The sequence below is a fragment of the Falco rusticolus genome, chromosome 6, assembly GCF_015220075.1.
Source record: "Falco rusticolus isolate bFalRus1 chromosome 6, bFalRus1.pri, whole genome shotgun sequence".
Lineage (NCBI taxonomy): Eukaryota > Metazoa > Chordata > Aves > Falconiformes > Falconidae > Falco > Falco rusticolus.
In genome coordinates this window covers 67,752,191-67,775,880 of record NC_051192.1, presented here as the reverse complement: position 1 = coordinate 67,775,880, position 23,690 = coordinate 67,752,191, and the positions used below count along the sequence as shown (strand labels likewise).

Below are 23,690 nucleotides of genomic sequence, written 5' to 3'. Positions count from 1 at the left end.
TCCAAGCAGTCTTTTATTAGTTATCTAAAAACTTTTTTTAAAAACTAGAAAGACACAAAAAAATGTTGAACTTTTTTTTTTTTTTTTTTTCAAATTACTGCAGAACATCCGTTGCAGCAACTAATCCTGCAATAAAGATTGGCTAGTACGAGTAACAGCTTCTGTTGAAATCATCTGGACTATAAGCAGGCAGGAAGAGATTATTGACAGGAGGTATGGCCTTAAGGCTCCTTGTAGTCTATCACCCAGCATTAATACACCCTTTGTTACTGATGTGAGAGGGACTGCAACCCTCTTCCAGCCCCCCACCAACATGCATGTAGGCTACAGTATTGAGACACTCAGGGGAACTGACTTCAACTTTGATTTTTTCCCTCTGATAGACCAATTCCTCAGCCTTCAGAAACATATACCACTTCTGTGGATTCAGACAGCATTTGAACTGTTACCTATGGAAATAGAGTCTGCCACAGAAAGCAAAATATACCATGCCAAGCTTGTAAGGTCAACAGAAATTTACAAAACAAGATTTCTTGCAGAAAGTGTCATTTACACAAGATCCTACTGCCTCTTACACTGCTGAAAGATAAACTTGTGTATTTCTAGAAATCATTAGGAATCCTCAGTAGCAGACTGACTGAGTCTACGTTTTGACTTCAATGAATCTTGAAAGCCATCAACAAATGACACTAGAAGATTTTTACCTTTTTACTTGCACCTGAATGGAAGAACACTCTTTTTAGTATAGCAAATGTGTGTGCAAGTTTTTCCTGCTGCTTTAGAAACAACTTCTCAGTTGGTCAGGTTTTTTTTAAGACTGGGAAAATTTAGTTTTAATGACCAGAAGACCAATTTTTCTTTGTTTTTGGATGACAGCTACTGAGTACAGATCACTAGAATCATCACACTTTTCATGGTAAAAGTGCTACAGCACAACAGCAAATTTTGATTCTCAGGAAGTCTCTGATCTGCAGAAGTCACATCAACAGCTCAGCTTAAGATCCTCCTATGCTGGTGCCCTCAACAGACACACACATCAATGCCACACATAGAGAGAAGATATGAAGGAGAATATAAAGACAATGACACATATAACGTCTTAATTTTTAGTGAAAATCTCTATTTACATGAACCAAGAAATAAAAACTGCGTTCATGATTTTGGCCTTCAGACAACAGTGTTTAAATACTGTGTTAAATCACAGTACTCTGCCTGAAATACTCTTCACTGTGATCTATTATCAAGCTTGATTTTAGCTACATTTTCAACAGTAAAAGAAGAGAGGTTTTATTTAATTTTATTTCCAAGTAGTGCATGCAATGTATGAAAATGTGTGTACATATTCACATACATATAAACATATATATAAGTGTAAAATATGGAAGGCCTTGGTCATAGTAGAGACCACTTAGAAGAGACCACTAAAGCATTTATTTATCAAATTGAGAATATATTTCATGGGTGAATAATTTATTTCACCAAATTTGAAACAGCTAACAGTCTTTTACCTGTGAAAGATGAGACTCCTGGTAGGAGAGAACACTACAGCAGCCAAATGAACATAACCACTTTTATTATAAAATTTTCCCTAACAGGTCACAAGTTTGCAGATGATGGGTCTCACAGTTCAAGAGTTACATTACAAATACTACAGAGTAAGATTCTCCTATTAGAGCTGAAACTGCTTTAAGCTTAAGAGAATCAGAACTGAACAATGAACAAGTAGTATCTTTGTAGTATAATGCAGTTACCTCAACTCAATACAAAAACTTCAAGGAGTGTAACTGCAATGGAAATCTATGTTTATGCCAGCATAATCAGATATGACCTGTGGAAGCACTTTTAATTAGAAGAGGAGTCATAGTACCTTGCATAAGGACTTGGACACAAGCTTGTTACATCAGCTTTCTTTTTCACTTCAATTAGGTGGTAACATAAACCAGCATTTTTCAAGCTCACCGAATCAAGCAAAAGAACTTTGCTGTTCAGAAAAAGAACATGGTTGTTGGAATATAAAGCCTGGGAGTAAGATTCACAGTTACGAATATTTTCAGGAAAGCATACAAGGCATGCATCTTATTTTAACACATGGACAATAAAGAAAAACACACATGGCCAGCTACTGTTAGATGTCTTCTACAGTACTTCTACGTCTTCTCAGATTCCACACTGCATTAATAAAGTATGTGTACGCTTAGTACTCACTCAGAGAGGCATAATCATTTGGAAGTTCAGGATACAGTTTGTTTGTATTCTTTTTAGCTGAAAAAGAAAATAAAGTAGCAAGTTATATGATATACTAACATATTGCTTATTTCATATACTACTTTTCTAATACATGTTCAATAGTTACAAAATTATTGCAGTTATCTAAGGAGCAGTACAGAAGAAACAAATAAGGGCCTTGCCTTATATCCTTGTCCACAGAAATAAATCAAGTTAACAACAAAAGCTGCACAGTAAAGCCTCACTTTCAATGAGAGCACTTAGGTAGACAAGTAACAAACCGTTACAGAGCCAAAACTCTGCCGCCTCTGCTCTACTGGAAGACCTCTACCTATTGAAAGGTAACGACAACCTAAAAGAGAAACTAAGTTTCCTAGAAGCCAGATGTTTCTAGAAATAAGACTAGCAGTTTCTAGTAGGACTACTGTTTTTACTAAGAAGTTTCATTGAACCATGGGGCTTTTACATATTCAATAAACATGAATGCTTCCTTTGAACTATTACATGCTTCTGTAACTATACATACACTGTATCTATAGCAAATCTGTCAGTGAGAAAGTTTGTTAATATGAAACAAACAAAACCTTTACCCTTTATCATTCATGGCACTATTCCAACATGCTTCCCAAGGAAGAGTATTAGCAAAATATTTTTAGAGTTAGATACTACTATAATAATTGTGTAACATTCCTTATCTTTAATGCTTTATTTTTATATAGGGAATAAATTAATTATTATCAAAATGTTTTTAACCTGGTGGTGTTGGTCTAACAGCAGGTTTAGGTGGCTCTGGTCTTGATGATGGCCTAGCAGGTGGGTCATTTACCTAAAATATACAAATTTTTTTACAAAAAGTCGTATCAGACCTGGAAGTAGATTGCAACTTCAGAGACTAGAGGTATGTCAAGTTACACTGAAAAAACCAAAATAAAATCACTTTCTCTACTGAAACTGTACGAACTTGAGAAACATACTAAAGAACTAGTGACATATGCATGACTGTGAAGTAACTCACTACAGGTTTAACAAAGATAAAGGTAAATGACTGCCTGTAAGTAACATCAGCATCTACAAGAAAACATGTTCTACAGTCTTAGTATTGTATTGTAAATGTGATTGAGTGAAAGACAGAAAAAGTAGGAAAATTAAAATATCCACGTCAAACCTAGTATGCTTATTATTTGCGGATTATCTTGATTAGGAATAGTCAAACAAACTTTTCTAATCATCACCTCAGATTTTATTATGCACTATTATAAAAACAAGGGTATACTTTGTTATTCTGGAGGATGCAAAGCAAAATCAATATCATTCATGTCCAGAAGAGCCTACAAGGGCAATACTTGAACGAATGTATTACTCCCATGCAGCATTTGCAATGTGTTCTGCCTTTAAGCATCCAATAGAGATGTTAAGAATGCCACATGAACATCAACATTACTCCTAGCAAGGAACAGTTCAGTAATAGAAAAAGCCTATGTGAAAAAGAGGTGCACAAACCCGTCTTTGTTCCCTTACAGCTTTTCCTGGATTATTTTTTTGCTCTTCATTTTCATATACTTCAGTGAAGGATGCTAGAGTTTCATAAAGATCTTCTGCTTGAGCAGGAAAAGGCACATCACCAAGTAAGATTGCACTAGCACGAATATCCTGTCCATAAAACCTGAAACAAAAGAAAAGTATTTGATTATCATTACATTTCAATGTCTAGGTAAATTCATCTCGTGCCAATGTTTCCCCCAGGTCCCTGGCCCTGCATTTTCCTACTGATCTTCTATTGAGAAAAGACAGAACAAGTTCAATGCTGTACATTTGTAACAATAAATAATTGTAGCAAACTTGAATGCCTACCTACCACCTTATTTCAAAATGTTCTTTACGAGTAGTATTTTGCTCCTGGTCATGCAAGTATGCATCAACTAGACCATTTGAAAGCCAATCACAAAGCAAACTGAAGAAACACAGACCACTTTTCAAAACACTGTAATATATTCCTTAATGACATAGCAAAATGCCTTAATGGAAACACTGGAGCCTTAATTTTATGAATGGAGATAGCTAAAAGTTATTAACATGCTGTCATGAAGATCAGTGTTAGTCTTTGCTGCTATTAGCAAAATCAAAGTTTTCATAAACACAGAACACCGAGTGCCAGATGCTCAGAGACTCCTTATATTTTAAACTTACCAGGCTGCACCAAGGAAGCAGCATTCCATAAGCTGGCTATTTTCTCCAGTTCAGTGGCACTCTACACCAATTCTTTTTTTGTTGTTTGTTTGAAAACAGTATTTCTTATTATGCAGTGCATACCTCAATACCTGTCTTCTACAGTACTGTGTTGGGTTTAGATGGCACAGTGTTAGTAAGGGGTAGGAACTGGTAGGGATGAGTAAGAATATGTGAGTGAGACAACTCTGTCAGTGCAAAAGGAAGGGGAGGAGGCACTCCAGGTGCTGGAGCAGAGATTCCCCTGCAGCCCATGGTGAAGACCATGGTGAGGCAGGCTGTCCCCTGCAGCCCATTGAGGTTAACGGTGGAGCAGTTATCCACCTGCAGCCCATGGAGCACCCCATGTCAGAGCAGGTGGATGACCAAAGGAGGCTGTGACCCCATGGGAAGCCTATGCTGGAGCAGGCTCCTGGCAGGACCTGTGGAGAGGAGCCCACACAACAGCAGGTTTTCTGTGAGGACCTGTAACGCTGTGGGAGACCCATGCTGGAGCAGTCTGTTCCTGGAGGACTGTACCCTGTGGAAAGGACCCACACTGGAATAATTCATGAAGAACTGCAGGCTATGGAAAGGACCCATGCTGGAGAATTTCACAAAGGACTTTCTCCCGTGAAAGGGACGCCATGCTGGAGCAGGGAAAGAGCATGAGGAGGAAGGAGCAGCAGAGACGTGTGATGAACTGATCGCAACCCCTATTCCCAGTCCCCCTGTGCTGCTCAGTGGGAGGAAACAGAAGCTGGGAGTGAAGTTGAGCCCAGGAAGATGAGAAGGGTGAGGAGAAGGTGGTGGGTTTTTTTTTTTTTTGTTTGTTCTTATTTCTCATTATCCTACTCTCATATTAACTGGCAATAAATTAAATCAATTTCCCCAAGTTGAAGGTTTTTTTGCTCAAGACAGTAATCGGTAAGTGATCTCCCTGCCTTTACTTCAACCCATTGTCATCCTATTTTGTTTCCTCCCATCCTGTTTGGAGGAGTGACAGAGCAGTTTGTTTGGTATCTGCTGAGTAGCCAAGGTCAACCCACCAACATACCATGTCTAAACATTCAGTGTCATCTCAATACCCACTGCAAGATGTCTAAATTGAAGAAAACTTTGTCCCTCAAGAAACTCTAAACTCAGCACAGTATGTTCTGACATCAAACTTTTTCCAAAGTGAATGTGTTCTAGTTAATTTTGCCATTATGCCTTCAATGAATGTTGTAGATTTGAAGAGAACTTACTTGCGATTTGTTTCTTTCCTTTCAATTAAACATGTTCCTTCCAGAGATACACCTGCAAACAGTCCTCGAGATTTGCAGTATGTATAGACAGCAGCAGAGCTTCTCAGGGCAACATCCCCTTCTAAGTTTCTAGAAGGAAAAACATTTTGATTGACATTCTTCAATATGGCTTTGCAACATGAACAGCAATTATCTTTTTATGTTAATCCTACCAAAAGTCAGCAAGAGCTTTACTTCCCTCTGTTCTTACAAACTCTACAGAATATATTCAAGTGGGCCAGACCTGAAATCTATTTTCAGTTCTTGTTTCAGACAGGACCCAGTTCAAGGTAATTTAAATTGTTTGGTAAGGTTTCCTCTGAAGCACAAAACAATGTTGCCTCATGTGAACACTTCACGTTAGAATTTCTCTTGCATTCAGTAGTCTAAAAATGGTTAACCTATGTTTTAATAATTTTTTAAAATGTTCTGATTATGTTTGTGGTGACTTGGAACTCTACTCAATATATCCAAATCCTCCTTGAGTTTATGGTGCCCAAAACAGCAAGTAAGGCCTTATCAGACCTCAACAGAATTGGAAGGTTACAAGTTTTGTCCTACATATGATCAGAAAATGTTTTCGGTCTGAAAATACCTCAGGCAGGCAGCCAGTCCAACCTCCTGCTCAAAATGGATACATCAAACTGATATCAGGTTGCTCTGGCCAGTTTTTGAAGACTTCCAAGGACATAGATTTCAGACATTCTGAGCAACCTGTGTCAGTGCTCAATTATACTAATGTTGAAATTTTTTTTCTCTCATATACAGTCAGAACCTTCCTTGTTTCAATTTATGACTACCATCTCTCACTGTCTTGCCCTGAACGTCAGTAAAGAATCGGTGTCTATCTTCTTGGTGATCCCCTGTTGGGAATGCAGTTCTCTTAGAAGACCTAAAGGTCTTCTCTCCTCCCAGGTTAAATAAGTCTCATTGTTCACGTGCTCTGTGTCGCTGGCCACCTTGATAGCCATTCACTGCATGCAATCAAGTTTATAAACACCTTTCTTGTACTGCAGGGACAGGACTGAGCACAATATTCTAGGCACAGTCTATGAAGTGCCAAGCAGAGGAAAAATCACTTGCCTTATCTCCTGGTTACAGCTCTGTTGATGCAGTTCCTTACACTGTTCACTGCCTTTCCTGTTAGGATGCACTGCTGGCTCAGCTTACTGTCACCAGGACCCCAGCAACTTCCCAACAGGGCAGCCACCCAGCCTGGCAGGCTCTGCCTATGTAACTGCAGAGGGTTCATCCAACCAAGGGTGCAGAACTCTGCATTTGTCCTTGTTTAATTTCATGAGGTTTCCTGTTAGATCTCTCCTCTACACTCTCTAGATCCATAGCTCTGAAGGATGGCCATACCCTGCAGTGTATTAGCTGCAACCCCCTGATTCAGTGTCATCCACAAACTTAGAATATTTTGCATCTGCTCCTCCAGATCACCGATAAAAATATCAAGCAGAGAGGTACAACATGAATCATTTACCACTACTCTTCAGGCCTGATGGTCTGGTTTTTCACGTGTTCGCTAGTCTGCCCCACCCTGACACTGCGGCCACAACGTCCCAGCTTGGACACAGAGATGTTGCAGAACAGCATACTGAACACCTTTGAAAGGCAGATGACATTCACTGCTCTCCCTGATCCACAGCTCTCTCTCTCATCTGTGGAATAGGTATCATCTTATCCTTTTATTTTGTCAGGAAAGGTGAAAAACTGCCAGTAAAAACTTAATCATTAAAAAAATAAAAGGCATAAGGAAGCACATGTCCCATGAGCACAGCCTGAGGCAACTGGGCTTGGTCAGCCTGGAGAAGAAAACACTTAGGGGGAATCTAACAGCAGCCTTCAAGTAGCTATGAAGAGGCAACCAAGAATATAAAGCCAGGCTCTGTACAGCAGTGTACAGTAGAAAGATAAAAAGCTGGACATGAATTGAAATGAGAAATGTTTTGACTGGATTTAAGGCAAAACTTTTCACCATGAGGACAGATGAACAGTAGAGCAGGTTGCCCAGAGAGCCTAAGCAGTCTCCATCTCTGGAGGTTTTTAAGACTCACTGAAATAAAGGCCTGAGCAACTTGATCTTCAAGTCGCAACAGACCTTACTTTGAGCAGGAGGCTGGAGTAGAAATCTGATAAGGTCCCTTCCAACTTAAATTATCCTATGATTATATCATCTCATCCTACAAAGCAAGCTAACTTTACTGCTTAAGGTTTAAAAGTAATTATTTGGTGTATTTTATTTACTATCAGGCAGACCTGCACAGACCCATAGGTTAATGGGAATAATAGGTTAGTCAGGCACAGTAGCACCCGTGCTCTTTATTGAGCCTGGCCAAGCAGTCTCCTGTCTCCCGAAAAAAAAAAAGACAACCTCAGAACACTTTCCTTCTTCTAATAAATGCCTTTATCAGGAAAGTGGAAAAAAAAACAAAAAAAAAGGCCACAAGTGACTGAAAAGGTGTAAACTACAGAAACAGTATGGTCCAGTCAACATACAGGTTGCCCAGGTTGTTTTGTAACATATCCAAAAAAGCCACATCAATACCTATGTATAGCTTTAAAAGCTATCTTCCATATTTAATTCTACCACATATATATATCTACCCTATATTAGGAAGCATTTTACTCACCTCCCCAGAGGTCCAATTGCCACAGTAAGATTTCCTCCAAGTGTAAGATTCCCTCCTTTGGCAAAAGCTTCTACTGCTCTTTCATGATTCAATATTATCACTAAGTCTGAAACCTATAAAATATCAAATAAAAATACTACGCTTTTTAAAGACGACCGTGAGAATGGCACAGGATTTTGCAGGAAAACAGGTGGGAGTATCGAAGATATTCCTTTCAGCAGATGAAAACTAGCTCCAGATTTATCAAGGGTTTAGTTCAAAGAGAATCTCTCATTCTCTCAGACAATTACTTCATTTCTTGTAAAAGTTTCTTTTGAAACAGTTTGATTCTTTTTCTGCAAGGTATTTTGAAACATTTTAAATCAAATTTGACTGAATTTTTTTTCAAGTGCTGATATGGTCAGTATGTGATAAACAACAGCTGCAACAGAAACCCTATTTTAATTCAAAATTTCCTAATTAATTGATTTTTATATTCTACACCTTTTTCAAACAGTTACAAAGGCATTTTCAGATGTGAAGAGGGATCACAGAAAATAATTTTGATCCTTCCATAATTGAATTAATAACAGCAAGACAAAACTTAGTAAACAGAAATTAGAAACAGTAATAAAACTCTCCTAATACTCTTTTCCCAAACTAGGAAGCATTTCAAAGACTGGAAAAGTCTTTCAAAAACAGGCATGATCCTCTAAAGATCACTCTGTCTTACCTGAAAGCTCAGTAAACACACTACACATATTAAACAAAATAAAAATACTGCATCAGTACCAGCCTGTTCGACAGAGTAGATTACACTTCTGTAGCTTACTGTGATAGATTATCTTTTCAACAATATCTTGACTACCCAAGGACTATTGTGCTTATCTTTCATCTGAAGGACTTGAACGGAAAGCCAGGTTCAGAAAAAACTTTCAACTTACCCCAAATTCCAAACAGTGATAGCAGGGAATAGAAGAAGAAATACCAGATTATTTGCAAATCAAGGCTGGCCCAAAAGTATTACACATAGTGTAAGAGAGGCCGTTGTTATCATCCCCCTAGTAACCTCCACCCCATCCCAAACAAAACATGGTTGACGAGCACTTTCTAAATCATCCAGGGATGGAGAGAAAATTTCATTCAGGATGCTGCTACCTCCCCTTACCCACAGCTAAAGCTAAATAAATCCATAGTAGGAAAACCTTCAAGGAAAGCATTTAGATAAAATTAGAGACCAATTTTAAAATTCAATTACCAAGTTGTTTACTATGACTTCTGAAATCTGTGATTTCCTTCTTGTTGTGTAAAACCACCCATAAGTACTGCTACAACTATGCCAACTATAACCTCTCCTACAGGAATAAAATTCAGCCTGTTTCTAGAAGGTTTAAGTTTATATATGACTAAAAGAATGCTGATATTGGACTCTTGGCTCCCAAGCCACTTAGTTATTTCTGAACAGCATCTCTTGTCTAGAACTAAGTAAGATTGTATTATAATAGTGCCAGCAAGGAAACAGTATTTTGTAAGCTGACTAAAATTTCCAGTGAAGGGCACAACATTGCTCAGAAAAAACCACCCTCTCAGCAATAGCTTCTGTATTGAAATTATTGAAGTATCAATAGTAAGTGCTTACATTATCTAAAATATCAGATAGAGATGACTAAAGTTTAATAATCAGAGCATGTGAAGAGTCTGTTTCATTGTCATAAAAGCAAAAGAAACCCAAACAAACCCTGGGCCTCAAACCCAATGTTTTGTAATGCATTCAGATTCTGTAGTCAGGAAAACCAAAGAAAAACCCTTACAAAAATTAATATTTTTGCATTCACAGCATCCTCCAAAAAGCGCATAGCAATAATGCCTGAGCTCACACAGTGAGCAATAAGAAGACAATAAAATACTGATCCGTTGCTCATTATGTGAGTGCCGCCTGACTGGCTGTCAGGACAGGGATAGCTGGTTAGTGGTAGGAGACACACTGGGAACTGGTGTGGACCACCCCGATCAGCTATGCATGGATTCTGCTGAAGAGCTGAACACCCACAGCAAGAGAACTTGATGGCAGCATACTGTTACTTTGATTTTCTCTGGGAATCAGAACAGAAGCTGAACAGAAAGAAAAAAGGACAGGACTGAAGGCTAGGTGGGAAACAGGAGAAGCAAACAAGGGTGAAGGAGCTGTGAGGAAGAAGAGACGAGAAACAGAGGAAAAACACTGTCAGGGCTCAGATCAATAGTATTTCTCCGAACAGGCTGAGAATCCCATACTTAAACCATTTCGGCTGGCTGAAGAATGGCTTATTTTCTGTAGCATTCCTTCAGAGGAGGCACCATCAGTTTTGGTGCTTCCAGACAGAAGGGTGAAGTCACAAGTTTGAGTGGGAAATGCAAGGGGTACAATAACATTAGCTAGGCTTCATTCTACTCCACCTTCAATTCTTTCACTGTTTTTTTGCAAGATGGAGTCCTCTTTAACAAAGCATTTGATACAGTATGAAGCACAGGATATTTTTAATTAGCTCCAGTTGGATTTTATGTGAACAACTACAGGAAGCTTTCCATCAGGGAAAAACTCAGTCTGCTAGAAGTGAGAAATTGAGGAAATAGCTGTTATGTCACTTCATTTAAATCTTTCCAAGCAATTAGACTGATAGTATCAAACCCCTTATTTTGTTTGTCTTGTATAAATGATTTCTACAACAGCTTTTTTTACACAAATATTCTGCTACTTCCCCAACTTTTAGATCTTTGTCAATGCATTTTAAATTCTTGCAAAAAAGTTACCAACAAGTATTTCAAACGCAAAATTGTACCTCAATTCCAATTTCAAATCCACCACCAAGGCCAGCAATTCCTATCGCAGAAGGAGCAGACCAGGCTGTCACACAAAACAAGACAAATACACATACTTTTTACCATGTTACAAGAAATACTAATTTTATTATTACAGTAGAAAAGTGCTAACAAATTCTCTATTTAAAACTATGTTCAAACCCACTACAATGGAATCACGTAACTATACTGGTTTATCCCACAAGAAGGAATTAAGGAGTACAAGCTTTCATGATCGAAACAAGTCTTTGTTACAAATAATTTATCATAGTTGTCCACATTGGATATAATTCATTCTTCTAATGAGTTTTAAACTATATGCTTTTAGATTTTGTCTTTTTCTGCAAAGATACTGAAAGCATTTATATCTGGTCAAAAGTAGGTATAAAATTTTGAAAATAGCTTTCAAGCCAAACATTGTCATCTACTGACTTGATTCCTGACACAACTCATTTTATGCTATGAAAATAAACTATAAAGAAATTTTCTTTTCATTCTCCCATGAAGTACGAAAGGAAAACATCCACTTACTTCCATTAGGAAGACGAGCTAATACAATTCCACTTCCACCTCGAGCTGTCACCAAAAATCCAGCTTTGATAACGGACAAAACTGCAAGGCCTTTGGCTTTTGCTATCACATGAGCTGAAACAGCAAAAGCATTTATTCAAGATCTTGCAAGAGAAGTTCTAAGAGAAGGGAAAATAAAACTCTACATTTAACAATCTTGAACATATGAGTCAAATAACTGAAGCAAAAGCTTAAAGAAAACTGCAAAAAACCTGAACTGATTATGATGACTACTCCACAGTCAATCACAAAGCTAATCACAAGTCACATCAGCCTGCACTGATCTCCACATCATCACAACTGCTTCACCTATTCCGGTTAGCTCATACTGAATTAGTTTGCTTATTGCCACGAACACTGTATGTGAGTACCTTTAACAAGATAAACAGGCAGTGAATAGTTGACATCCACGTCTCTACAGTTTTTTGCAGGAGGGGATTCTGAATTTAAATCACAGTGACACATAGCAGCCTAATCAGCTTATACCATTAGACAATGTTTGTGGCAAATAGTGTCATCATCCTGCAAGTCTCATTACAAACCTTCTGGTACATAATAGTTATAAATGCAAAGCCACAAACGGCAACACCAGATGAAGGAAGTTACTAGGAGAAACACAGTACAACAATTGCAAAAATAAAGATGACAGCAGCAAATGAGAGTACTTAATTACTATCATAGGAGAAATATACCCTCATCTCTTTCTTTCAACTTATTTTCATCTAGCCAATTCTAATAAACACAGATATTCAAGAATTAGAGCTACAATTCCAGGTTTTCTCTTAAGAACAGATATTCACAGGGTGAGCATGTCCATCCACCGCTCAGGGAAGCCTTTCTGTGCAGATACCCTGTGGCTGTTAACATGCAAAAGATCTCTCCCAGTAAGTAATGTCTGCCTAGAGCATGGCAAACTGAACCCCTTCCAAAATGTTTTCACAAGTTATGGCACCCCAGATCTTCATTCCTCTCTATGTTATGGTCAGTGAAAACAGAGGGAATTGGTAGAGAGACCATGAGTGCAACACAGGGGAGTGCCGGAGGTTTTAGCTGAATAAAAACATTTTCTTTACTCACGAGGTATGATTTTATCAGGTCCATTTCTGGAAGTTATTTCTGTAAATTCTCGTAATATTTTGGCTGCCTTTTTAGCTTCTGACTTCAGGTTGGAAGGTATAGGGTTATTCACTGTAAAACACAAAAGAAATAAGAAATTGTATCTATGGTCAGTTCAGGATAGCTTACATAAAAATAAAACAGTGTAATTTAGATGGGAAAAGTGATTTTTTACAAATAGAGAGTAACCCAAACGAACGGCAAAACAGCAAATGTAAGTAATGATCTTCTGCATCAGATCCACATTTTGTCTCTGATTGCTGTAACAGAAGACACCACTAAGGAAGAGCACACAAGCCCGGTTCTGTTCTGCAATCTGTTCCTGTTGTACTTCCTAAGAACCCACACTGGTTAACAGCAAGGATATTGGAGATACATCCTCAGTTGTTCCTGTCACTATTTATTTATTGGCTTATTGCATATGAATTTGTCTAATAACTTCTCAAACCTGCTGATACTCTTTGCCTCCAGAATTCCTGCAGCAGTGGTTCACTTCCTGCTACTTAAAGAATACTTGATCTATTCAAAATTAATCTAGTAGTTACAGCGAATGCCTGCTTGTTCAAATCTCATGAATTCTGGTGAACAGCTACTGCATTCAACTTATCCACTACCTTCATGCTCTTACAAATATCCACAGCCCTGCACAGCCTTATCTACTTCTTCAGGAGTCCCAGCTTTCTTATCTCAAGGTAGGCTCCATCACTCTGATCACTCTAATTGCTCTTCTCTGTACCACCACAAACTCTGCTGTCCTTCAAAATGGTAACTGTTGACCAATGAACACCAAAAGGCTACCATCTCTTCAGACTTCTCTTACAGAGCTAAACTTGCAGCATGTTCTGAAAGTGAATAAAATTCTGTTTCAGACCAAGAAGTTTCCTTTAGAAATCTGCTTCCTGCTGAAGGGCTTATAATTTTTTTTCTCTCCAGTGTGATGCAGCGTAATCACCTCTGTAGATTTTGACTGAAGAAAAAGCAGGTATTAGGGACAGATTATATTTGCTTTATAAAGTTGTAAACTACAGTAGAAAACACAAAAAAAAATCTTGAAATTTACCCTCCAAATCCACAAGATCATAAATTCTACAGAAGACTGCTGTCACTAATCAACTACTGAACAGAATATAAGATATTCATGTTCTGCAACAGTAGAAGTATCACTTTATGTATGTATAGTAATGTTTCACCTCTAGATTTGCAAAAAGAGGCCTTAGTGTAGATAAAAAGATATGAGTTAGCCTTAATTTCTACATCTACTAAACCCCCTCAAAGCTATCACTTAAATTATTCTTGTTTTCCTGTCTGGACATATCAACACCCACCATTTCCAAGTTTATCAGCAACAAATCGTCCCAGTAACACATGAATATATTGTCAGACCAAAGAGGCATCTAGCCTCATGCCGTGTCCCTGAAAAGAATTAGCAACAGCATATTCATAAAATTCCACTGTTCTTAAAATCACAAAAAACATAGAAAAGACCATGCAATGAGAAAAAACTCAGTTAAAAGTGGCCTCATTTTTAAAATTGGTGTTCCCTGAATATTCATTCACCTCTTCACTCTGGGCAACATTCCCACCCATAACCAAGAAGGTGCGATTAAATAAATGAAGCTTGGACAGTAATTCAGCTCAGAGTAAGTGAAATGTTCAGCGGCAAGTCAGCCAAGTTTCTGTCCAGGCTCCACTGACTAGAATAAGAATTACACCTCTACTTTTCACAGTGAAGTATATTCTTTTAGTATGTTCTCCAAGCAAGAAGGAAGATTCCCAGAATATGAGATTTTGACAGCTGAGTCTCTGAACTAATTTCCCTGTGAAAGCTTCCAGCAACATTCAGCTTTAGTGAAAATGCGGCAGGTTTAACATTGGAGAGTTTGAAGTGACAGCAGGCATCACAAGGTTGTGCAGAAATACCAGTCTCTCTGGGAACAGGAGAAAACAGACGCAAAATGCAAAAAGAAAAAAATGCAAAAGTGTCTAAACTCTATTGCAGGAACAGAGAGACGACACACTAATTCTATCTCTTAATTATCCCTTCTGTTTTCAGAAAGCTAAATGATGGCCAAGTCCCTGTGTGTGAAAGCGCAGGGGAAGGTGAAGCTCTAAGACCTCAGGACCTTCTGAAAAAGCTATTGGCATGTGCATTGTCTCTGACTGTTATGGCACTAAAACTGTAAGCGCGGCCGCTCCCGCCGCCCCGGCCATGGCCAGGGACTACGATCACCTCTTCAAGCTGCTCATCATCGGCGACAGCGGTGAGGGCGGGCGGCGCCGCCCGGGGGCGGGGGTAGGCCTCTGGCAGGGTGGCCGCCCCTCGCCAGCTTGCAGGAGTTTTGAACGTGTGTTTCTTCCTTGGTTGGTCGGGCGGGAACCTGGCTACGCAGTCACAGCAAGATGAAGAGACCAGTGTAACTCAAACAAAACATGAACAGACAATTGCTTTTGGTAGATCAACAAACCAGGCTGGAGTAAATGTCTCCATTACTTCTGTGGTTTGTACTTGACATTTCATTTTCAAGGTCAGGGGGGAAACATTACGAGCATGTTGTAAGAGAAAAACAGGAAGATTTTTGCTTTTGTGTGGAGATATATTGTGGTAGTCACAAAAAGCATGTTGCAACACCATTCTTCTCAAAAAGGCATGAATAGTATGCTTTTAGCATGTTATAACTTACAATTAACATTGTAACACACAGTGCATGTCCATTTGCATATCAAGTGAACACTTTTGTATGAAGGTTTTCACTTAAACTATTTTCTATGTCTAGAGGTCTTGATTTTGTGGAGGGTCACCTACCCAGTCTACCCAAGACACACATTTCTTGGTACTTAATTATTCTTATGGTTCAACATGATTTAAAGTGGAAGATAAGCTTCATTTTAACGGTGGTAATATAGACAGTTACATGCCTGACCTTGCAGGACTCCTGGCAAAGTGATCAAGACAATGAAAATAAGACATGTGTACAGCAGAGATAAAAAACATTGAGAAGATAAAAACTTTACGTAGCAAAAGCAAGCATTATCCAGGTTCTAGATTAGAGAGAAATAAAAATCTTCTCCTCTCATTATCCTCTTCCTCATCTTTGTATGCATTCCTTCCTCCCCTTTGCTTCTCTTTGGCCAATCTCAGAATTTGGAGGAAAACCTCCAATTCATACTTCTTATTACTAAAAAGGGGGAAAAAACCACAAGTTCTATTTCAAGCAGATAAGAAGATAAATCCCTTAGCAAAGTCCATTGAAAAAACATGGGATGCTTTCAGACCTAAAAGTCTGCAAACAAAAAGAGATTAGTAAAAACACTGGGAAAAAAATAATTGCTTTACAGTTTTCATATGCATTTTCAGATTCAGAATTGCTTCAGAAAGATTTGATGGTTACCAGAAGACAGTGTGTGCATGTTTATGTGCGTGCAGGAGTTCCCGTTTCATTGAAGACAATTCAAAGCTGAACTTCATGAGCCAGTAAAAGTAATAGTTACCACCTCACTGTTCCTTCAACTCTCAATACATAACTGGTTTCAAAATCAGGTTTTGGTTGCAGCTTAGGGCAGGAGGAAGAAAGTAACCCTTTTTGGTGTTTACTTCGAAAGTTTCGCAAGATACCTAGGAAGACTCAATGACTTCCCTACCTCACTTATTTTTATCCTGTTGTTGCTATTTAGGATGAAATTAAGAAATTTTTTTGGCTGGGTTGGTTTTTTTGGGTTTTTTTTTTGTTTTGTTTTTTGTTTGTTCGGTTGGGTTTTTTTGGTTACAATGAGGATGGTGTTATTATGAACAGGTTGCCCAGGTAAACGGCACATGACCCATCCCTGGAAACATTCAAGGTCATGTTGGACAGGGCTCTGAACAACCTGATCTAGCTGAAGATGTTCCTGTTCATTGCAGGGGGGTTGGATTAGATGACCTTTAAAGGTCCCTTCCAACCCAAACTATTCTATGATTTATCTGCACTAGAACTCGAAACATGGTATTCCCAAATGCAAATTTTGCACAGAAAAATGGTGTTACTCAAGCAAACTGAAAATTATGTATTTCCCCTCCAATCCCTCTAAAAGGGTATATTTTTTTGTGCCAAAGGGGGGTTCCTTTATCAGTATTGATTAGGAGAGATGGAGAGAGATCCCTCATCCAACTGTACACTGCAACAGTATGCACAAGAATAACCTAACTTCCCATCCTCAAAATCACGGCAGAAACTTCACTTTCTCTCTGTATTATTTGTTTCCTACATCAATATTGTTTCTGCATTCCCTGGGTATCTACATACATTCACACTTCCATTGTCCCTTGCTTCTTCCCTTCCTGCCACAGACTGAAGCAATGCAGGATTATTTTGCCGGACTAAAAGAGCAGGAGGGATTTGACAACAACATTCTGCCAGTTACTTTGCCTGGAGCCAGATTTGTGTGCTTTCAGAAGTGGGCTAAGAAATGGGTGGTATTTCTAAAGCACAGTAGAAATACATAGGGGAAAAGAGAGAAGGAAAAAGGGAAGAGGTTGAACACACTGCCACCTGAAGAGCTCAAAGCTACACCTCATAAAGAAGGGTTACAAAGTAAGATGACTTGCATCCAGACTTTAATTTAGACAGCAACAGGTATGGAAATTAAAGTGACCTTAATTGGCAAGCAAGCATGGCACAGAAGAGGTTTAGTAACAATGGACAGTATCAACAAGCCAACTGATTAACACTTCAGTTGCTGAAAACCACCACAGTTACTCAAAGTGGCTACCATATGATTCTTTCCAGAGTGGCTCATTTTGAGTTCCTTTACTTACTTCTATAATGTTACACAGTTACTAAGGAACTGGCAGGATGCCTACAGGGGTCTGGAGGAACTGATGACAAAACAAGTCCACACCCTAATCTTAATTATGTATAATATGATGCTTGGTGAAGCTCAGCTAGACTCCCATTTTGCTAATATTACTAGAGCCATAGCAAAAGAAATGTAGTATTTTTGTCACTGAGGAACGGGAGAGATTTGGCTCTCCCTCTTTGGCTATGCCACATGAGAATTTGTTGACAGAATCCAAGTTCAAATAAGGACACAGACAACAATCAACACTAAAAATGCCAAGTTTAATGGTTAGCTATGTAGCATGGGTGAGGCCTCACTCTTACTATTAAATTTTAGATCAATCTGCTCCGTAAAACTTTGTCCAAAGGCAAAGCACATAATGCTTTTTCAGTAAAAACCTAGTAAGTAGAAAATTGCACAAATATGCCAAAGAATTAATAGCTAGCTATTTACATTTTTAAGGAGAAAAAAAAGGGAAGTACAGGGAGGTGTGCACTATAAAATGGTGGTATCTGTCTCAAAATACGATAGAAATAAAATTGCTAAAGATTATAGTTAAGGTTAGGGACAAAGTTGTGTTTGTATGTACTTTAATCAGACCAATTTTAAAACAGACAACCAGAAGTAGAATTTCTGTGACATCAAAAATGGTTTAAACTTCTGTTCACCTATCAAATTGTCCTCCCTCTCCCTCAAGCTTACTTTAGGATTTGAACTGTAAAATTATTTTCCTAAAAACCGATTTAATATTGCAAGTCTATTGAACAGATGTTGTAGAAATATCTGATTTTAATAAAAATACTGTTTGAAATCTTTAGAAATAAGCAGAAGTGCCATGTTCCATTTACCCCTTCAAGAACACAAGGAACAATCCTGTAGCACTGTCTTCACTATTAGCTTTTAAGTATGCATCTATAATTGTCTGTTTTGTATTCAAGTAATGCTCAGGAAAGAGGTAACCAGGAGCAATACGACAGTAGTATCTATCAGGAGGATACACTGACTGATGTATTTGGAATGCCATGACCAGCAAATGCTCAGCTGGGAGCAAGCTTCATTTGGACTCCTGCTTGTTGTTGAAAGAAGAAGATATTGAGCATATGTGAGTCAGCAAACACAAACCCCATGGGGGAATATCACACCAAAATTGATTAACTGCTTAATTTGTAAGCTGATGAGGCAAGTGCGTCAGCCTCTAATTTACATTCTGACTAACAGTAATAATGTGTTGACTGAACATTTGGTGAAATTATCTGAGCAAGGTGTAATAAAGAATAAATAAAGCCTTTTTACTTAAAAGCTCTAATTCTGATATAATCAAAATGCTGCTGAATATGAACAGATGAAATAAAGCGTGGTGGCGTTATGAGAACCTGAACATCAAGAGTACAGTTTCAAAGAAGGTCGATGGTACAGTGGAGAAAAAGCCTCATATGCAGATTTCAGATATATATGTTGCACATGTATGTATGAGCTTTGAAGTATTTGGTGGAAGGCAGTTTGGGGCTTTTTTGGTTACAAAAGGAAGAAAAAACAATGGCAAATACCTTTTACAAGGCTCAGTAATTCAGCCTTCGCTTTCACTTCACTGAAAAGCACAGAAACAGCACAAGAATACATTAAAGCATCGCTGATTTGCAAATACCCATGGTTAAAGCAGCAACATCAATACTGAAAAGCTTGTATGAACAGAGAACATTCAAAATTATGATTAAGAACATTCACAAACATGAGAACTAGCCCAGTCAAAGAAGAACGTCTAATGAGACAGAAAAACCTGAAAAGCAAGACATTGCAGTGTTGGAAAAGAGCCTAAACAAGATATTTCAATTGAGAATTACAGCTGAATGCAATTTTGGTTTCAGAAATGTGTAACATTGTGGTACTGTGGTAGCCAGCGTTAGCCTTGGGATCCATCTGGTACTTGGAATTCCTAGAACGACGTGTGAGACGTGTTTCAAAAGTATTTTACCTAACTTAAAGAAAAAAGTAGCGTTGAGTTATGCCAGGGTACAAGTAGGACAGCAGGAACTACATGGCCTTGCAGAGTTGGCAGCTGAGCTGTACTGGAAGACTAATGTGTGCTTTCACAACCTTAAAGATTTTTGTAAATTAGCGTAACTACTCTTTCCTCCTTCCCTACCCTGGATAACAAGAAGTTTACTGGATGGCACTGCATTAAGCTGCTGCTGGTAGGGAAGGGAGAAGAGAGCAGAAAAGTCCACAGAACCTGCAGCCTTCAGCATACAGAAAACAAGGAGGTGGAAGTATTTTAAGGTTGACCCAAGACTAATGGAAATATAAGAACAAGGAGATTTTTCTTTGCAAACACTGCATTGAAACCAAAATGGTGCTTACAAATAAAGGTGAAAATTTAAAAAAAACAAAAACCAAACACTCTTACCCATGTTAAAACCAGCTTGTTTTTCCTTGTTTCACCTGCAATAACCTGCTAAAGTTAGCTGTTAATGACAGCCTGTGCACAGGGTAAACCGCATCAGCATACTAAAGTTACAACTACATTCAGCCGTCAAGAACTCAAGTATGAAAAAGGAATGCCACATAAAATAGCACCTTCTCTAAAAGGAAAATAGCCAGTTATATTTCTCAAAGACAAGAATCTCACAGACATTTCTATCACTACATGAAGCTATTTAGTGTTTTGAAGATTTATTTTTTTTTATTGAATTGGGGAGAGGGTTATAATAACAAACCATTCTTAAATTTATGAGGTTTGCATTTCCAAAATTACATATATATATTTACATATTTAAATCACAGCAATTTGAGGAGGGAGAGAATTACAAATGCCATTTTAAAGATTAGTACTTCTGAAAACCTGTACGGAATCTTGCATTGCATCTGTATGTTTATTCCAAGACAGAAAAGAAGTCAGACAACGATGATGGGAAACCCAGTCATCAACATTTGGATTTTGGTATGCAAATACGCAGTATGAAGTCAACCCAAACCCTACAGAATCACACGTCTTTATTCAAAAAAGACCAACTTAAACACAGAAGCCTTTCCATTTATGGAAATGAAATAATGGAGACAGACAGTAGATTTCTTCCTTTGTTGTCATCTGTGGGTTTTGGATTTTGGTGGGTTTTGTTGTATGTTTTGGTTTTGTTTTTTTTTTAAACCCGGTATTATTGTGAGTTATGGAAATCAAAATACCTCTGAAGATAACCTGAAGGAAGACAGTATTATTACAAGCATGTAACTGTGGTAACTCTGAACCTGGAGAGGGAAACTGCTTCACCCCCAACTTCCTGCACTTGTGCACTTGTACTGCTTTTATGATTAGCTGGTATTTCAAGGCCAATTGCTCTCTGCAGCCTTCACAAGCACCTCACTTTGACTTTGGGCTTTCTGCTATGACTGTTTTAAAGGAGAAAACTTCCTTTCTGGTCAAGTTTTTAGACTGTTTTCCTCAAAGCACAGGATGTTGTAAAGTCAAGCTTAGAGATATAAACTAAGATGTTAGCTGATGACCTTTCTGAAGGCAAAGCAAAATTTCTTTGAAATGCAGTAACTACACAAAATAACACATCCAAAAACAGCCTCTGCAGAGACTAAGCTTATCTAAATAAATCAAATTGTATGGAATATGATAAAAGTATTTATGTCTGTTACCTTTGTCAGTGTGAATATTGTCAGGCATAGTGTCCAAAAGCATACAGGATTTTTGGTCAGCTGCTAGTGTTGGCAAGCTGCCTTTTCAGATTTTGCTACCTGTTATGTATGGCAGCTCAATATTTTTCATACGGAATACCCATGTCATTAAAGCTTAAAAACCCCCACAACGTGCAACCCCCCCAAAAAAACCCAAAACCCACAAACCAACAAACCAACCAAAAACCTCACAGTTTCATTGTGTGCGTATTTTTTATTTTAGTTTTCTGAACAAAGAGGAAAGGAATTAACTAATCCAAACACCAAGTGTATCACTTGGTAACTCAATGAATATCAGTCCTCAATCCCACAACTATTTCCTTGAGAAAAGTCAAGGAATTTGAAAATAAAAAAACCCCAACCAAACCTGTAACACACAGAAACATCCACATTATCAAAAGCGTTTGATGAGTTGGGTTCCCAGCAGTTTTTGTACTGAGGTCAGTTTGGAGGAAATTCTAATTTGAGATGCTGAATTTCCTCTTATCTCCTAGAAGGATGAACTTTCTGATGAGAGCTGGAATACATGAGGTTAAAATCATACTGACATAGCTGAACAACGCACTTCAAAGAAAAAGGTATTCCCTTTGTATATGCAAGGTGTTTCAACTAGGTAATGCCTCTTTATTTCTAAAGGACCTGTTGCATGTGAAGACAGTCACTACCTGCCTGAGGTAACAGCTGAATCAGAGGATTTGTTCCAAAGAGCACATCAGACATCTGTTCAACTGCACGGGAGGCAGAGCAGGAGAAAACCTGTAGCTACAAGTCTTCAAAATCCTTGTAACTTTTAGCAGTTACATGACTGCTAAAATCCCAAGTCCACAGTTCTACAACTTGAGTTGTAGCCTTTGTACTATGACAGAGGATAAACCCAAGGGGCATGGGGAAGAAATCACTCAGTTTGTAGAAAGTCAGAAAACTACATGTTCAAGAATACAGAGACAGTTGTGTGCTCTACAACATACACCGAAGGCAGAGTTACCCTGGGGGCTGTCTGAGACTAACAAGCGAACTCTTACAAGAATTTGTACTATGAGAATTGCAGGCTTTTGCTCAAAACATGCCACCGCATCTATCCACCCTGCCACCCAAGCCCTGGAAAACTGTTGACCTAAAACACTTCTAGCAAGTCTTTCATATGCACTTGTAGTATGTTTGATGTGCAAACATTGGTACCAAAGGGTCTGGGTGCTGCCCACCAAGCAAGGCAAGTAGCATGACCGAAGCTAAGTCAGAGTTAGGAATTCAGTTCTGCCTATTTCTCCTCATGTTACTACAAGAGCTGGTATGGTATGTGAAATTTAGACAGGGGGGTAAGGGGAAAATCCCAAAGGGAATCCCAGCTTTCGCTCTCTAACTCTATTTTAATCACAAAGAATACACTTCAAGACAATCCAAACAGGTAAACAAGTACATTAACTTTTGTACAAGAAAGCTTTAACTAAAACAAAGCTGTGTTTTTTATAAAACCCTAAAAGCCATCTTGTTCATGTTCTCACCAGGGACAGAAGCACAGAGAGAACAAAAATGTTAGACTACAACTCCAACGTGCACTACAATAATAACTATGTGAAAAATATGTGGGTACCTTAAAACATTCCAGCTACTTCCTGCAGAATAAATATTTAAAACTTTATCAGTAAGACTGTCACTATCATTCAGACCCTCTTATTTCATCATTTCATAGATGTCCCACTTCCCTATGTGCATTCAAAGTAGTTACTAATTCCCCAAATGAATTAATTTCTACAATTATTCACACAGGAAACATTTGTTCAAACTAAAAGGAATAAGCATTAAAAAAAGAGAAGTCTAAGTGCTTGGCATTTATTAGTCAAGAGTTTGAAGAGCCCTAGTTCTATCTAAACTCTTTGACTGTCTTGTTCACAATAAAATTTCTCTCCCACAGGGTCACCCAGTGTATCTTAGCAGCCTCACATTACAGGCTCTTTTACAACAATGTAATGGATATTTTTAAAAAAACCACCATAATATAGACAGCTTAGCACATGAGAAATAGTAATTTTTAGTAGTGAGAAACTATGATACAACACAAACAGTGAATTCTGTTAAAGTTCATTTCAAAGGTATGAAATTGATGTTAACTGAAGAAGGTACACTGACTCTTCCATTACTGAGGGCTGAGAATGCAGAACAATGCTTAAGATAATCCTGCACACGACACAGAAAAATGAAATACTTTGAGTCAAAGTTAAAGCTTGGCACATACCTACACGTAACATACATACATACAAATACCATTTTTCATATGAACTCTAGAACAGTCTTTCAAAGCACTCACTTCTATGCACAGCCATGCTTTCCCCTGACACACAAA

General features: G+C 38.3%; 1 protein-coding gene across 2 annotated transcripts in view; it reads right to left on the bottom strand.

The window, feature by feature from the left end:
- The window catches only part of SH3YL1 (SH3 and SYLF domain containing 1), a 50,265-nt gene that overhangs the window by 24,959 nt on the left and 1,616 nt on the right, over nt 1–23,690 (bottom strand). The window contains exons 2-9 of one of the 2 annotated variants that reach the window (XM_037393062.1): nt 12,818–12,928; nt 11,702–11,815; nt 11,152–11,216; nt 8,354–8,466; nt 5,679–5,807; nt 3,727–3,889; nt 2,980–3,052; nt 2,206–2,262 (exon numbers count right to left, since the gene is read on the bottom strand). In XM_037393062.1, the coding sequence (XP_037248959.1) occupies nt 2,206–2,262; nt 2,980–3,052; nt 3,727–3,889; nt 5,679–5,807; nt 8,354–8,466; nt 11,152–11,216; nt 11,702–11,815; nt 12,818–12,928 (825 nt within the window). The remainder of the gene's footprint in view (nt 1–2,205; nt 2,263–2,979; nt 3,053–3,726; nt 3,890–5,678; nt 5,808–8,353; nt 8,467–11,151; nt 11,217–11,701; nt 11,816–12,817; nt 12,929–23,690) is intronic. The other variant, XM_037393061.1, reaches the window with a different exon arrangement.